The sequence below is a fragment of the Panthera leo genome, chromosome D1 (assembly GCF_018350215.1).
Source record: "Panthera leo isolate Ple1 chromosome D1, P.leo_Ple1_pat1.1, whole genome shotgun sequence".
Lineage (NCBI taxonomy): Eukaryota > Metazoa > Chordata > Mammalia > Carnivora > Felidae > Panthera > Panthera leo.
In genome coordinates this window covers 109,042,339-109,056,252 of record NC_056688.1, presented here as the reverse complement: position 1 = coordinate 109,056,252, position 13,914 = coordinate 109,042,339, and the positions used below count along the sequence as shown (strand labels likewise).

At 57.4% G+C, this 13,914-nt stretch overlaps 1 protein-coding gene across 7 annotated transcripts; it reads right to left on the bottom strand.

Moving 5' to 3' along the window:
- Window positions 1-189: 189 nt before the first annotated feature.
- KLC2 (kinesin light chain 2) lies at window positions 190-13,851 on the bottom strand. 7 transcript variants are annotated; one of them, XM_042905836.1, is made up of 16 exons: window positions 13,629-13,646; window positions 9,380-9,618; window positions 6,425-6,655; window positions 6,223-6,292; window positions 5,222-5,444; window positions 4,426-4,513; window positions 4,243-4,344; window positions 3,977-4,150; window positions 3,789-3,888; window positions 3,052-3,101; window positions 2,877-2,944; window positions 2,346-2,454; window positions 2,085-2,243; window positions 1,886-2,010; window positions 1,561-1,618; window positions 190-1,189 (listed from the first exon to the last, which is right to left on the bottom strand). In XM_042905836.1, exons 2-16 carry the CDS (start codon window positions 9,605-9,607, stop codon window positions 1,106-1,108), a joined length of 1,869 nt encoding a protein of 622 aa, XP_042761770.1. In that variant the 5' UTR covers window positions 9,608-9,618; window positions 13,629-13,646; the 3' UTR covers window positions 190-1,105. The 7 variants fall into 7 exon arrangements, with proteins under 7 accessions (XP_042761770.1, XP_042761769.1, XP_042761767.1 ...); XM_042905835.1 differs by lacking the exon at window positions 13,629-13,646 and adding an exon at window positions 10,484-10,568; XM_042905833.1 differs by lacking the exon at window positions 13,629-13,646 and adding an exon at window positions 10,484-10,544 and having other exon boundaries at window positions 9,380-9,655.
- Window positions 13,852-13,914: the final 63 nt, after the last annotated feature.

Below are 13,914 nucleotides of genomic sequence, written 5' to 3'. Positions count from 1 at the left end.
AGAAAAAACCCTGAACTTGCGAGGCCCCCTAACAAATCCGGGATAGGAGCAAAATATCTGGGCTTCGGCTGCACGGGACCGGACGTGAAAGACACACACAAACGCTCGCTCGCTCGCAGCCTCTCCCGCCCTCACCCCCAATCTAGAGACGCTAGGAGACCTCGGCCTCCGCTCCAAAACAAGCCCGGCTCAGATTCAAACGGTCTTTATTTCTACAGCAACATTTGAAAATAGAAAGCGACCGCCTCACCCCCAACAGGGACAGCCCCTCCTGCCACAGGGGGTCATCACTGCCCCTCGCGAGAAGCTGCAGGCGTGGGATGAGGCGTGGCAGGATGGCTCGACGGGCGGTGCCCGGGGCGGGGTCAGGCCGTGCCTGGGCGGGGCCGGGCGGGAGGGGCAGTGCATAGGCCGGGATGCTGGGCAGGGCCCGGCGGTGAAAGGACGGGCAAGGGGAGGGCTCTCCGTCCTGGGGCACGGGCGATGGTGGGGCTCAACGCGCCCCTCAGAGGCGAGGAGGAGCGCGAGAAGGCCCAGGGAACCCTTTGGGGAGGCGCTGCCCCCCCAAGATGTAGAGCTTGGAAGATACCACCGCGCGGAATGGGGGTGATTAAGGCCTGGGCGGTACCACTAGAGGAGGACAGGGTGAGGGGAGAACCGGGGAGTACCGTGGACTGAGGGGAGGGGCGCGGCCAATAACTTATTTCTCTATATACAGAAGCAACGGCCGGGGGCGGGGGACAGGGGGGAGGGCAGGAGTGCTGAAGGGACGGCAGGTGCTCAGTGTTCTTGTCTCCGGGGCCTGGGGAGGGCGGGCCGCTGTGTCTCTACCTTGGAGACCCTGGCCAGCCCCTCACGCTGGCCCTGAACCTAAAGAAGAGGGGGCCCTGCTGGATGGAATAAATAAGGGGTAGAGCTGGAGCAGGCAGGCCCTGCCTCCAGGGCTTAGGGCTGAGATGACGAGGGAGGAGGTTACCCTGAGATTGAACAGAAAAGACAGGGGTCCTTGGGAAAGACACGTGGGGCAAGCAGCAGGCCCATGCGAAGGGCTGGGGATGGGGACAGTGCCGGGTGGACGCTCTGGCAACTGGCTGCCCCTTCAGGATTAGCCCACGAGGGAGCTTCGTCGGGAGAGGTCCATGGAGCTGGAGCTGAGGGTGCGGCTGTCAGAGAAACCTGTGCCTCCAGGCTGTGGGCAGAAGGGGCAGGTGGCTCAGCTTCCTGCTGCTGCCGGTCTGTACTTCCCCGGCAGAAGGGGCCTGATCAGCCATAGGCCCTGAGCTGGGCCCCCGACCATGTCGTGGTGCTCTGAACTCCTGCCCACCTCAGCGGTTACTGTGTTGGCCCTGGCCACGTGCACATCCATCCCAGGCGGGAGCAGGGTTTCCCTCATTTGTCTTCCCTGTGTCCAGCCCAAAGCTGGGCCTGGCACAGAGCTGGAAATGTTGCTAGGTAAGTAGACGTGATTGGCAAGCTTGGCCAGTACACAGGACATGCAGCCTTTGGGCCCTGGGGCCTGGGCTTCAGCTACCCAGTGCCCAAACACCCACCCAGCCATACCTGGACAGGCTCTTCCACACTCTTGTTGAGGAAGTTGAGAGAACTAGCCCGCTTCATCCTGAGGGGAAAGGAATGCCTGGATTTGCCCAGGGTGAATGGGGTGGGCTGGGGGAGGGGGAGATGTGGGAAGGGGTCAGGTTGGGGCTGGAAAGGGAGGCTCACGGGAAGGGAGCAGATCTGGTGGGTGGCGGAGCTTGAGAGAGACAAGGGAGTTCATGTGGATCAGAAGCTCATCTGGGGTGGGTGGGTTACTGGGTGGGTTCGTGAGAGGCTCACTCTGGGTGGGCAGCGGGGGGAGTGGGGGCGATCAGGGGCAGAGGCTCACCTGGGATTAGGAGGCTCCTGCGGGCCACCACCCTGCAGCTTCTTCACCAGCATCTCACTGCTCCGCCTCAGGGCATCTCGGAGCTTCCCAAAGGAGCCACTGCGCCGCAAGGAGCCACTGCCATCCTGTGGGGCAGACGTTTGTCTCTGTGCCACACTGACCACACAGCCTCCCGGCCCACCCGAGACCCTAGACTCACCCCGCTCCATTCGGCTGCAGGCCCTGCCTCCTCGAGTTCAGACTCAGGCCGAGCCCCAGCACCCCCGGTCACGTCCCGGCTGCCACGGCGGTCTCCCCGTCCACCACTGCTATCTTTCAGCAGTTCCACCACCCTGGTCTGGCTTGCAGGGTCCAGGCCCTGAGGGAGAGGCAGGGCACACCGGATGGAGCCGTGAATCCTGACTGGAACACACAGGGCCACACAGGTCCCTGCCCACCCCCCTCGGGCCCGTGGCCTCACCTGCTTGCGGCTTCGGCTGGCGCAGTCCTCCAGTGTGTGTGCCGCTTCTAGCTTGCCCTGGCGCCGGTAGAGGGCCCCCAAGCTGCGCAGGGTAGTGTTGACTGTGGGGCTGTGGATGGGAGAGCGGGATAGTCTCAGACTCCATGTTCCCCAGGAACCAGGCCCATCCAGCCCACATTGGGCCCTGACGAGCCATCCAGCCGACCAGGATCTCTCCCCTCCCGTGTCAAGCCCTGTGCTTGTGCTAGACTCTCCTGGTTCGGAATCACCCCAACCCCAGCCCTACGTGGGGTGCTGCCACCAGGACTAAAAGCTGGGAGACCCAAGAGCAAGATAATCGGCCATCCCAACGCAGCGAGCCTTTTTGGGACAGGTGGCCTGTGACCCAGGTCTTGAAAGCCAAGGTGACAAAGAAGAGGTGTGTGTTCTGGGGGTGAGCAGGATGGAGTCCAGAGCCTGGACTTGGCCCCCGCTCAGGATGCTGTTTCCCTGCCAGCTGCTCTATTGCCAGCCCTGCCCCACTGTCCTCACCTGTCTACTTTACAGGCCTTGTACCAGCTGCCATATTCCCCATAGGGGGTGCTGTCCCGGCGCTTGTCCTAGGGGGAAGGAATGGTCAGCAGAGGTGGCAGAAGTCCCTCCCCTCTACACATCCCTAGCCTCACCCTCCCTCCCCAGGCCACCCCAGCCCTGCCCATAGAGCTACCTTGCTCTCTTCCCGTTCTTCTGCGTGCATCCAGATGGGCTTGTTGTCCCCTGGGGGGAGAAAGGGGGCTGTCACCAGCCTCCCATATAGGCTTCTCCTGGTTGAAACATAGGACTGGGGTCTGGGGAGGAGGTCAGGGGTACCCAGGAAGGATCAGGGTTGGGCTTTGTTGAATGAATGAATGTATGAATGAATGAATGAATGAATGGGTGAACAAAGAAACAGACTCAGAACATTACTGACCCTCTTCTGGAGCAAAGAGATGACAGGGCATAGGCCTATGCTTGTGGGGCTTGCGATTGAGGGTTGGGGGCAGCGGATCCTTAAACACCTCAAGCCCACAGCCCGAGACATGTGCTAGGCCTAAATGATAGGCCAGGCTGAGGGATCACACGGCAGGAAATGACCAACCATGGGGGGCCAGAAGGTGGCTTCCCCGGGGGGGGGGGGAGACATTTGGAGTGGGGCCTCATGAGGGGCAGGAATTGCCCAGCAGGGGAGGTAAAAAGACTTTGGGCCCAGGGCACGGCGTATGCAAAAGCTGAGTGTAGTACCAGCACGACCCAGGAGGCCGTGTGCGTTGGGTGTGTGTGTTCACACGTGCACACAAATGGCTGGGGACCAGCCAGACCCCACGAGGGCCTGTCCAGCTGAGGTATTTACCCTGGATGCTGATGGCTGAGGGGGGCCTGTGCTGTGTGAGTGGGGGGTGGGGCACAGGGTGGTCACAGACTCACCATTGACAGAGCCGAACTCCTTCTCATGAGCCCGGGTGAGGATCTCCTTGTACAGGGTCTCTGCGTCCTGGTACTTGCCCTGTTTCAGGTAGCAGGAGGCCTGGAGGGAAGCGGCCAGAGGGTGAGCAGAATGCAGGGAGTCGAGCCTTTTCCTTCCTTCCTCCCACCCCATTCGTGGCCCAGGGTACCAGGTTATTCTTGGTTTTGGCCACGTTGGGGTCATCAGGCCCGAGGCGTGTGGCATAGATCTCCAGCGCCCGCCGGTAGTAGTATTCCACCTCTTCAGCTTTGCCCTGGTTCTGGCACAGCAGGGCCAGGTTGCTCAGCTGCTTGGCCACATCTGGATGAAACTTGCCCAGGACCTGCGATGGGAGTGGGAGCCAGTGGCTGGGCTCAAGGCTGGCCTGGGCCCCCACGTGCCAGCCTTGAGCTGCCCAGCCCCGCCTGCTCTCACCTTCTCCCGGATTTCTAATGCCCGTTTGCACAGTGGCTCGGCCTCTTTGTACTTGCCCCGCTTGCCATACAGAACTGCTAGGTTGTTTAACGTTGCGGCCACCTGGTGGGTGGGAGAGTGGAGGTCAATGACCCAGGGCGCTGCCTGGGCAGGGGCAGCTCCCCCACCCCCGCCCTCACTCACAGCCGGGTGGTCCTTGCCCAGTGTCTTTTCACGGATGGCCAGGGCATCGTTGAGCAGGTGGGCAGCCTCTTTGTACTTGTTCTGGTCCCTGGGTGCGGGTAGAAGCATGGTAAGTAAGGGTTGTCCTCCAGCCCAAGGCCCTCCCCCTAGTGGTCTCAGATCTCCACGGTCACTCCTCTTGTATTTACTGGTGAGTGGGCATGATTATGACCCAGAGCTTCGGGAGACCCGTTCAGCCAGCAGATTGGGGCGGGGGACTTTGGACAGTTCACTCACGATTCACCAGGGCATAGAGTGCCAGGGTATGAGCCAGATTCCCCTAGATCTGCCACCCCACCCCCACCCCACTGCCTCATGCCCAGGGCACCTTGTTGCCTATTCCTCAGGGCCTTTGCTCATACTCCTCTTTCTGCCAGGGGAAACGTTTCCAACACACTCATGTTCTGGGCAACTCATCTTTCACCAAAGATCCTACTTAAGCCTTAATGCCTGGAGAAGCAGTGCTGACTCCCTGGTATCCTTAGGGTCTTCATGTGCTGCCCTGGTCCCTACTTACGCCCAAGTCTTTTTCCTCCAATGGACTAAGCCTTATTCACATCTGTAGCCCAGGTTCACAGGGGCCTAGGCATCCTGTGGACTCCACACCCTCTGGACACATGCTCCTTCTCTCTGCCCAACTGCCCAGTGGAGCTGAGTCCTGACCGTCACCAGGGCCTAAGGGTTTGTGACCAGGGCTGGAGCTTTCACAAAGTGTGCAGGCACTCCCATGGATGACTGTGGCCAGAGGAGCCCTCACCGATAGACCAAAGCCAGGATGTTCAGCATGGTGGCAACATCAGGGTGGTCGTGGCCCGATGTCTTCTCCAGGTCCTCGAGCGCCTGCTTGCAGAGTGGCACGGCCACCTCGTAGCGGCCCTGTGAGGCGTACTGAATCACCAGGTTGTGCAGGGTGCGGAGCCGTGCTGGGATTTCATAGCCCCCGTGCTGGGCAGCCACATCCCCTCCTCCAGGGCTGGGGGCTGCAAGGCCAAGGGCAGATAAGATGTACCAACTGGGTTGAGCTGGCACACACCGGCCATGTCTTTGACCTACCCGACATGTGGCCCTGGGGAAGTCACTTACTATTCTGCCTTAGTTTCACCATCTGTAGAGTGGGTAGAATCCGGGCCACAATGCCTCAAGCTATGTGTTCTAGAGCAAGCCATCTAACCTCCAAGCCTCGGCCTCCCATCCGCAGAAGGGACACTTGACACTGTAAGCGCTGGCCCAGGGCTCAGTACTGTGCACACATCCTCCGTTAACCCTCAGAGGAGGCTTAGAGAGGGAAAGAAACCAGTGGTCCCAGAACAACTGGTGGCAGAGCAGGACTTAAACCTAGGTTAGGCAGCTCTAAAGCTCTGACCTGTGATAACTGCTCCTCAAGGCTTAGGGGGAGAAAAGCACTTTTAAACTCTAACATGCTGGGGGGCTCAGTGTGTTGAGCGTCCGACTCTTGATTTCAGCTCAGGTTATGACCTTATGGTTCGTGAGTTTGAGCTGACAGCTCAGAGCCTGGAGTCTGCTTCGGATTCTGCGTCTCCCCTTCTCTCTGCCCCTCCCCCGCTCATGCTCTGTTTCTCTCAAAAAAAAAAAAAAAATTAAAAACTCTAACATGCTGGGATGTGATGATCAGAAATGAGGTGGGAAAGAACACAGTTGCCTTTTGGTCCCTGTTTCTGGTGACCTCTGGGTCCCAAGGACAAGGAGTTTACACAGCTCTCCCTCCCCCTGCCCCCAGAACCAGCTGTCCCTCTGCACCTGGGCTCTGCTCCTCCTCGTTGGGGAACAGGTCATCCAGAGAGTCTTTGGGGACGTCCCCCTTCTCCTCCTGGGGAGGAGGACAGAACGAGTGTCAGGGAAGGTGGGGCGCGGTAGCCCAAGTGTCAGTGGCTGGGTCAGAGCCAGCCACGCTGCCCCTCCCCCTCCCAGGCCCCCCTGCCCGATGGCTGTAGGGGCTCACACTGGGGGATGTGTCCTCATCCAGCTTGCGGATCTGGCTCATGAACAGCAAATGCTGCTTCTCCTCCTCCAGCTGGGCCACAGCCTGCTCGCTGCGCTGCAGCTTCTGCTGTGTTCCCGCCAGCTCCTCGCGCAGCCACTGGTTCTCCTGCACCAGGCGCCGGACCTGAGCCCGCAGCTTCTGCTTTTCTGACTCCACGGCCCCCAGGTGGCTCGACAGCGCCAGGATCACCTGTGCCGGCCAGCCAGGATGAGGGTTAGAGCCTTGTGCACCCCCAGCCTGGGCCTCCCGGGGTACTGGGGCCTGGCCCTGCCTATGAGGAGCTACAGGGCTGATCATCAAGGGAGTGTTCCCATAAGGCCTCAAACGGACCCTCGTCCAAGACCTAAACCCAGGAGATTTGGAGACCCTCAGTTCCTTCCTTCTGGGGTGTGGAGCCCTGGGCTCCCAGGCCGGCTCTGCTGGACTCTGAGATAGTCCATCCACTTTCCTGGGCCTCCGGCTAGTCCTCTGCATTAAAAATCCAGTTCCCGAGGTGCCTGGGTGGCTCAGTTAAGCATCCAACTTCGGTTTAGGTCATGAGCTTGAGGCTCGGGGGTTCGAACCCCACGTCGGGCTCTGTACTGATGGTGTGGAGCCTGCTTGGGATCCTTGCTCTCTCCTCTCTCTCTCTCTGCCCCTCCCCCACTCATGCTTTCTCTCTCTGTCAAAATAAGTAAATAAACTTAAAAAACAAAACAAAACAAAAAACCAGTTCCCATCTCACTGGGTTTATCATGAAGACGGCTTGTTGGGGTGTTGCGTTTTCTCTGAATTAGCCTTTCTCTTCGTCTCTCCTGGGGCTTGGACTCAAGCCCTGTGGCCACAGCCGCTATAGCACTGCCCCCTGCTCCAGCGCTAGCACTTTCCTAAGAACTCTGATAAATGGCTGAAGGGCCACTGAAAGGCCCCATCCTGACTTCTGCCAAGGTAAGCCCTTGCCCTTTTGCAGTTCCCAGAGAGGAGAGGTGTCCATGTCCCAAGCCTTCAGATGGTCTGGGAACCACAGGGGAAGGGGACCCAGAGGCCTCAGCTTCTGTCCTTACCCCTCTCTCCAACCTCTAGGACTCTTTTCCTGAGCATTTAGGCTCTTCCTGCCTGGGAGCCTTGCATAGGATCTACTCTTTCTCCATCCTTCACAGCCAGGGTCGTTTCTGCAGCCCCAGGAAAGGAAGGCACTTTCCTCTCCCTCCGTGCCACCCTCTTACCCATCTGTGTGGGTGCCTGTGCACACCAGGAGGGGGACCCCTGTGTGTTTATCTCTGTACCTGGCAGCCACCTGGCCAAGGAGGGAATGACCAGCAGGCTGTCCTGCCAGAGGACCAAGCTGTCTGGCACCCTGCACTTTCTATTCATTAGCAAAATGCATAAGTGACAGGTGTGTTCGCAACCACTAGCTTTTTGAAAAATTCCCTTCGCAGCCTGGAAGTATATATATACAGCAGGTGGCATGATCCTTAAAGACAAGGAAACCGAGATGTTACCACCTGCCCAGGATTCATAGAGCCAGGCGGTGTCTCAGCCAAGATTTGAAGGGGCCAAGACTCTTTCCCCCAGAGAAAGCGTGTACCCCTTGTGTACCCCAGTGCCTCGTGAATATCTCCATCTGCACCTCGTCCTGGCAGCCCCAACTTAAGAGGACCAAAACTGAACCCCTGATCACCTAGGCTCTCTCATCACCTTCACTTGCTCAAACCACAAATCTGGGAGTTATTCTGCCCTCCTTCCTCTCCCTTACTTCATCCCCAGGTCCTGCTGGACCCACCTCCAGAACATCTAGAACTGGTCCTCTCGCTTCCCTCGTGGCCACCCCTTAGTCCAAGCTACTGTTTCTCATTTGAATTCCAGCAGTGCCTTCCTAACTACCTGCTACCTGCCTCCACCCTTGACTCACCAAAGTTCATTCTCCACACCTCAGCCAAAGGGAATTTTTACTTTTTTTATTTTTTAAAGATTTTTTAAAAAGTAACCTCTATACCCAACGTGGGACTTGAACCCACAACCCTGAGATCAAGTCGCATGCTCTAATGACTGAGCCAGCCAGGTGCCCCGAAGGGACCTTTCAAAATCTAAGTCAGACTGTGTCTCTTGACTCCTAAAACCCTCCAAAGGCTTCCTGCTTTCCTGAGAATACAACCCAAACTAATAAGGTGCAGCATGATCTGGTCCCTGCCTTCTCCACAGGCCTCTTCTGTCCCTCTCCTTCCATGAACTAGATCCATGAAGATCTAGTTAGACAGGTCTTCTCTCAATTCTCCCACTACAAGAGCTTTCCTACCTCAGGACCTTTGCACATGCAACCTCTCGCCTTCCTCCCTTTTCTGGAGGCTGGTTCATTCCTTCCTCCAGGTCGTGGTTTAAATGTCACTTCCTCAGAAGTCTTGCCTGACCAATAAATTACACCTCTTCCTATAAGCTATCCAAGACCTTGTTGTTTTCTTTGGAGAACTTATCACAATATGTAACAAATGTATATGTGTTTCTGACTCTCTCCGCAGTGGACCCGTCTGTCTTGTTGGGGCTGTCTGTCTGGCACATAACAGATTGCCTGGCACATAGTAGGCACTTGGTAACTTACCTGTGAAGGAACAAATAAGAGAATGAATGGGGGCGGGGGCGGTTCTTAAGGATTTCCTTTTTGTTTTCTTACATCATTCAGTCTCTGCTACCCATCAGAGAAGCCAGGAACAGGGTTCTGTGTCGGGGCTAAAGGATGATCAGGCTCTCCTGAGGCAAGGCACAGCTGGGGTCTCCAAAGCCCATTTGTTTGTTCAACAGATATTACTGGAATCTTACCATGGGGCTCCAGAGGCCACATGGTTCCCTGCTCAGATTCTGTTCCTACACTGCCAGGTTTCCTCTGTCAGGCTCCATCCCTCCCTTGACCTCCCACCTCGGCATCCCAGACCAGCCTACCTGGGCCTCCCCCAGACCCAGCTCGATGGCTTCTAGGGAGCGACGCAGGAGAACACAGCGCTCCTGTGAGCCGGGCTCTGCCTCGCCAGCTTCATGTGCTACCAAGGGAGCGAGAAGGGCACGATGCTCCCCGCGCAGGGTCTCCAGGCCTTGGATGACGGCCTTGGTGCCCAGCACGATCTCATCCTGGCTCAGCTTCTCCTCCCGCGGAAGCACCATCGTAGCCATGGCTGTGCCGCCTGTGAAGGCGAGGAGGCGGGCAGGCGGGTGCCGGGCCTGGGGCCACACCGCCGTCCACCCCGGATTAGGTAAACACCTTCAGTCCCCGACGCCCGGGTCCCCGGGGTGCCCGGGTCCCCCAGCCGACAGCCCGCACCGTGCCCGCGCTCGGCCTACAGGGGGCGCGCCCAGGTCGTCTCGGCCCGGGAGACGCAATGCGGTGAGGCCGGACCCGGATTCGGTCCAGACCACGGGCTCAGGCCGGTTTAGGCGGCCCAGACTCGGGACTGCCCCGGCGACTCCCTTAGCCAGGACAGGGAGCACCGGAGGACGGTCCTAAGGGGATCGTGCAGGCTCACTCCCGTATGGGAGACCCCCGTCCCTCCAGGAGATCCAGTCCCAACCGCCCGGGCGGCCCCTTCCCCAACAGGCAGGCCGATCATGGGGGGGGGGGGGGGGGGGGGGGGGGGGGACCCTCCCCCTAAAGGAGCTGGAGATCTCGGCTGCTACGTCGTCTCCCCACCCGGGGCCGCGCCCACAATGACCCTTCCCCATAGGTCGGCGCAACGCCCCGAGGACCCCTCCTCCTGGAAAGGTCGAACTCCCGCCCCCGGCCACGCAGGACCGCGCCCCCTCCCAGCAGACCGGCCCTGTTCTCCCACAGGCCGCACCCACGACGCCCCCACCCCTAGGCCAACCCAGAGGCCCCTCTCCCGGCCGGATCGGCCCGCGCAGACCTGCGCCTCCCGCTCCCGCCGGGCTCCGGCTCAGGTTCCGGCTCCCGCCCCGCTTCACCCGGACCGGCAGCCGTGAGCCGGTCCCGCCGCCTCCATCCCGCCGGCCTTCCCAGCAGTCCCTGCGCCGCCTTAAAGGTGAAGCCTCTACCTCGGCGGCGTCGGAGGGGGCGAAACACGCTCTTCTCTTCCCGCAGGCGGCCTTAAAGGAGCGTGCAAGCCGGGCCCGCTCCAGGCTTGGAGGGGGACTGGGGCGGGGCCATCCTATGTGGAGGGCGGGGCGTGGGCTCCCCCGAGGCACCTGGTTCCAGCTGCCACCACCCACAACCCCGCGGCCTTGGATTCATCGCCTGTAAACCTGGCCGAGGCCGCAGGGATGTGGGGAGGCTCGGGAGATCGTGAGCCTGTAGAGCCTGAATGCAGGCAGTGCCACAGCCAGAAAGGACGTCGGGAGAAACCGAGGCGCCGGGAGGCTCAGCCTCCTCTGAGTCCAGAGACCCAGAGACTTTTGACATGTATTGACATTTATTGACGGTTACTGGGGCAGTTGCCACTTTCTGAGCGCTTACTGTGTGTCGGGCGCTTTGATGCTTTAAATGCGTTTACTCATTTACTGCTCACAAAGACCCAATGAAGCGAGCACTGCTTTTATCTGCATCTCACGCATATGACCCCAGGCTCATTTGTCTCTAGAGACTGGTGATGCCCCTCACCCAACTCTTTCAGAACTATGTCCCTGTGGGATTCGCCGTGTCTTGGGGCTGCTTTCTGGGGGAAAGGCTTCCGACACTAAGGGAGAAAAGGATAGCAAAGAGCAGCTGGGCATCTGCTGAAACAGAGACTCATGCCCCTGTGGTTGAACACAAGTGCTGTTCGTCAACCGGATGCCCAAGACAAGGTGATGTCATTCAGGGCTCAGATTAAATGCCACCTCCTCAGAGAGCCTTCTTTGATTCCCAACCCCCCATAGAGTCCCTTCCATAGAGCCCCCTCCAGTCCATGTCTCTATAACATTCATCCCTTCTAACTTATTTCTTGTTGATTTTCTGTCTCCTCCCTAGAAGACGGGCCAAGACCTGTCTGTCTTGTTCACTCCCACAGTAGCCCCTGACCAGCCACATAGCTGCACTCAGTAAATGTTGCTTTCTTAAAAAGGGTGGAAGGGTGCACCTATTGGCCTTGCCAAAACCCTTCCAGGCCCAGGTTTTGATCAGATGCTCTGCAGCCCTGGATTGGAAGCTACTCTGGCACTGCCCCAACTGCTTCTAGGTCAGTGTCACTGGTGAGTGACAGCAGGATAACCACCTGAGGGACAAAACCTGCACAACAAGGCCTGGCACTGGTACCCGAGGAACTTGGGTGTTCCTTGAGTCAGGGTGGGCTCAGACTCAGAGTCCACCAGGTTCAGTGTCCTGGTGGATGCAAGAATCCCTTTGGCACCATCTGATGGAGAGATGGTCCTACACCTCTAGGTCAAGTATGTCCCAGGACAAGGAGCTCACTACATTCTGCTGTGAGACTGCTCTAAAGGCTAGGAAGTTTTTCCTTAGCCCCAAAAGTACCTTCCTGCAGTGTTCATGGACACCAAACTGAAGCTGTCTTCAGGAAGGACAGCTTTTCTCTTTTGCCGATGGAGATACTTGGAGATGACAATGGTGCCCCACCCAATCTTTGCCTTGCCTAGACTGACAAACACGATCTCTTTCCTCACCCTTGCCCCAGGTTCCTGACCCTTCTCCATCCTAATTTCTCTTTTCAGGGTGTATTTTAGGTGTCAGTCCATACACTGCTCAGAATGTGGAGCTCAGTCCAGAGCTCAGGGAGCCAGACAGGGAGTGAACTTCACAGATCATAGAGGGATGGTCCCCCCGCTCAATGAGAGTGCCACCTGTCCACTGTGAAGTCGCAAGTCAGGCTAATTTTGACAGCCACCACACTGTATCTGCTTGGGGTCAGCTGGCCAGCTAAACCTAGATTGTGTACATCCTGGTTATATCCAGCCAGGTTATCCCAGATCCTGTGCCTCTGCCAATTATTTTTTCTCCCCGTGATTTTTAAAGGTAGCTGATATAGTCCTATGATGCAAAATTCAAAAGGCACATACAAGAACTGTACTTCTTTCTCTCTGACCACTGTCCTCGGCCCTTCAGCTCTCCTCCCCAGGATCTCCTACTGTGACCAGTGTCTGGTGCTCATCCTTTAGGCTGTTTGCATTAGTGCAGAGCTGGTTTATCCTGTCGGTTTCATCTGGTCAGTGTTCTTCCAGGGCCCTGCAGGTAGGAGTCTTTTGTGTTTGGGATCTGTCTTCCTTAGTCCTTACTTCAGCCTTTTCTCCGGAGGAGTGCTGGCTAGGGTGTGATAATCCAACCTCCCATGCAGGGAGACTCCATCACATCATGACTGCATTCCCAACTTGCCAGCGAGTTCCTGGGGAGGAAATGGAATCTGGAGCTCAGGGCCCCTTTGTCATTTTTACTGAGTCTCAGTTTCTGAATCTCTTGTGCAGGGACTTTATTAGAAGGCTCTTTTTTTTTTTTTAATAAAAGTTTTTGAGTTTATTTTGAGAGAGAGAGAGAGAGAAAGTGAGGGAGGGACAAAGAGTAAGGGAGAGACAGAATCCCAAGCTGGCTCTGCACTGTCAGCATTAGAGCCCAACATGGGGCTCAAACTCCCGAACCCATGAGATCATGACCAGAGCTGAGATCAAGAGTCAGATGCTTAACCGAGCCACCCAGGCGCCCCTAGAAGGCTCTTCTAGAGATTGGGATTCATTGGTGCAAGGGTGGGCCCTGGGCATCTCTTATTATTTCAAAACTTCAGTGGCACCTGTGCTGTGTGCCCTGGGTTGAAAGCTTCTGCTGAGATGTTTTTACAGGTAAGGAGACTATGGCCCAGAGAGGTGAAGGCAGCTGCACGTGCAGAGAGCCTGCTGTTCTTGGGGAGCTCAGGCTCCCAGGGACCACCATGTCTTTCTCTCATCTACAGTCTGGTTATTTTGTCCCCATGTATAAGGCAGACTGACCACATGGGGCAGAGGTCAAGAGAACTGAGGTCAGATGGCTGGTTCACACCCATGCAAAAGCACAGTTGTACACGCCCTCAACATGGCCTCGGGCAGGTCCATCCAGAGGCACTGAACAGACACCTGTCTGCCACATGCACACCTCCACGTGCGTGTGTTGATAGGCCCACGTAGGTGCATACCATACATAACCAAGCACAAACACACATCCACAACCTCTGCTTTCTTCTCTTGTGCTTTCTCTCCGTCTAATAAAGGAGCACATTCCTCTTACCATCTTTTTCCAGTCGCCCTTTATGACTTCTCCTGGATCCTTGCTCTGGCTTTCCTGCTCCCTGCAGTCTTTGGTGCTTTCTTTGTGATTCTCTTTAGGCATCTGGCCCTGCTCCTCCCTGTGTACTGAGTGGAGGAAGGCAGGGTCTGCCCTACTGGGTTCTCAGGGCCTTATCTTGCTTTCAGTGCTTAATCTTGAATGTGTCCAACCTTTTTAGCCACTGGCTTTTTATCTTGTCCCTGAGGATTCTACTGTGCATCTCCGAGGGGAAGAGACTGTTACTTAT

Coding starts and splice junctions, on each gene's coding strand:
- KLC2 (XM_042905836.1), bottom strand. CDS start 9,607: ATGGCTACGATGGTGCTTCCGCGGGAGGAGAAGCTGAGCCAGGATGAG. Junction 6,293..6,424: donor ATGAGGACACATCCCCCAGT/GTGAGCCCCTAC, acceptor CCTCCTCCCCAG/GAGGAGAAGGGGGACGTCCC. Junction 2,011..2,084: donor CTGCAGCCGAATGGAGCGGG/GTGAGTCTAGGG, acceptor TCTGCCCCACAG/GATGGCAGTGGCTCCTTGCG.